This window comes from Laccaria bicolor, genomic scaffold (genome assembly GCF_000143565.1).
Source record: "Laccaria bicolor S238N-H82 LACBIscaffold_53 genomic scaffold, whole genome shotgun sequence".
NCBI classification, from domain to species: Eukaryota; Fungi; Basidiomycota; class Agaricomycetes; order Agaricales; family Hydnangiaceae; genus Laccaria; species Laccaria bicolor.
The window spans coordinates 5,614-7,604 of NW_001889924.1; the positions used below are offsets into that span (position 1 = coordinate 5,614).

The window sequence follows — 1,991 nt, forward strand, 5'->3', positions numbered from 1 at the left end:
AAGCATCCAATATTCCTAATGAAATATTCAATGAAAGCGCACAGCATTAATTATGAAAGAGGCAATGAATACACCTGACCTAGGGAATGAGATATTTATTGAAATTGCTCAACATTAATTATGAAAAGTCCAATGAAAGCATCCAATATTCCTAATGAAATATTCAATGAAAGCACACAGCATTAGTTATGAAAGAGGCAATGAATACACCTGACCTAAGGAATGAGATATTTATTGAAATTGCACAACATTAATTATGAAAAGTACAATGAAAGCATCCAATATTCCTAATGAAATATTCAATGAAAGCGCACAGCATTAATTGTGAAAGAGGCAATGAATACACCTAACATAGTCAATGAAATATTTATTGAAATCACACAGGATTGATTATGAAAAAAGCAATGAAAGCACCCAAAATTCCTAATGAAATATTCAATGAAAGCGCACAGCATTAATTATGAAAAAGGCAATGAATACACCTAACCCAGTGAATGAAATACCTATTGAAAGCGCACAGGTTTACTTATGAAAAGTACAATGAAAGAACTGAACAGCTTCAATGAAAAATTCATAGAAAGTGCATGATAATAATTATGAAAGCTCCTAAGAAATGTTATGAAAGGGTCCTGTGGTCTTTGCCTACATTTTATGAAAAGAACATAGCCTTTATGAGAAAGAATGACACAGGACAAACCTATGAAAGGCCTTTCATAAAACTTGTGGACTTATACACACAGCTCTACAGGCAAGTGCCTTAGTTTTATGATAAAGATGGTAGCCACTTGTGCAAAGCGTCCGTTTTGCGACCGAACCTCCCATTCCCAACTCCATTTCAGTATTACTGTCTAGAAGACACCCTGTATCCCGACTACCAGGATTAGGAAGAGTCAGCGTGTCTGCTGTAGGAGCTCCTTCAGAAAGGACTACCACTACCAATAATGGTCCTGAGACAGTAAATTCAGGACTCAACAACAACGAAACAAGGGTGCCTGCAGTGTCAAACATGCACATACCAAGCCCTAAGTTGTGGACCAGCTATGTCTTCCGTAGCAGAAATGATCAGAATAGCTCTAGACCCGTCGAACAGACCAACGGCGACCGGGGACAAGGAAGAACCCCTGCACGTAATAACGAAGGACCCCCATCAGGAGGATCCACCTCATCTGGTAACGATAATGACCTGGATCGAAGGGGTAACCCTCCTCAGAGCAACCCCCCTCCCAGTAATTGGTATGTTCCTCCTCGAGGCAACGAAGGAGGAGGAGGAGGCGAACCTGGGGGCGGCGGAGGTGGCGGCGGAGGTGGGAACGGTAACCATAATAATCCCGATCCTCAAGATCCCAACTATCCTCCATGGTGGCGAACTCCCGAAGAATGGCAAATCAATCGCAAACTGAATGCCAACGTCCTGCCTGAGTGGGATGGTGCCGGGGAGACTGCCATAGATTATTTGAGCAGAATGGGTTTCTTAGCTGCTCTGAGTTCTAAAATGAAGGAAGGCATAGCCCAACTAGCCCCTTTCAAGTGGACCTCCTACGCCTTAAGTTGGTGGGAGACTCTACCAACCCCCGACAGGACCTATTTCCAGTACTTTACCCTCCCCCATGAGTTCCGGCGGACTCCAGTGGACTCCCATAGAATGTCGGAATTCCATCCGGAGTCCACCGGAATGGTAGGAATCTCAAATTCCAGTGGATTCTGCCGGATTCTGAATGGAATTCCAATGGATTCCATTGGATTCTGAATGGAATTCCAATGGATTCCATTGGATTCTGAATGGAATTCCAATGGATTCCATTGGATTCTGAATGGAATTCCAATGGATTCCATTGGATTCTGAATGGAATTCCAATGGATTCTGCCGGATTCTGAATGGAATTCCAATGGATTCCACTGGATTCTGAATGGAATTCCAATGGATTCTGCCGGAATCTGAATGGAATTCCAGTGGATTCTGCTGGACTCTGAATAGGTCTTCAGTACTTTAC

At 42.8% G+C, this 1,991-nt stretch overlaps 2 protein-coding genes across 2 annotated transcripts in view; both read left to right on the top strand.

The window, feature by feature from the left end:
- Positions 1 to 790, top strand: part of LACBIDRAFT_312543 (uncharacterized protein) — a 1,524-nt gene extending 734 nt beyond the window's left edge. The window contains exons 3-4 of the mRNA XM_001888208.1: positions 358 to 535; positions 626 to 790. Coding sequence (XP_001888243.1) covers positions 495 to 535; positions 626 to 761 — 177 coding nt within the window. The 5' untranslated portion in view covers positions 358 to 494 and the 3' untranslated portion in view covers positions 762 to 790. The remainder of the gene's footprint in view (positions 1 to 357; positions 536 to 625) is intronic.
- A 216-nt stretch (positions 791 to 1,006) lies between these two features.
- On the top strand, positions 1,007 to 1,747 carry LACBIDRAFT_333570 (uncharacterized protein; the record flags this gene model as incomplete). Its single annotated transcript, XM_001888209.1, has 1 exon — positions 1,007 to 1,747. One exon carries the CDS (start codon positions 1,007 to 1,009, stop codon positions 1,745 to 1,747), a length of 741 nt encoding a protein of 246 aa, XP_001888244.1.
- Between the last annotated feature and the right edge of the window lie 244 nt (positions 1,748 to 1,991).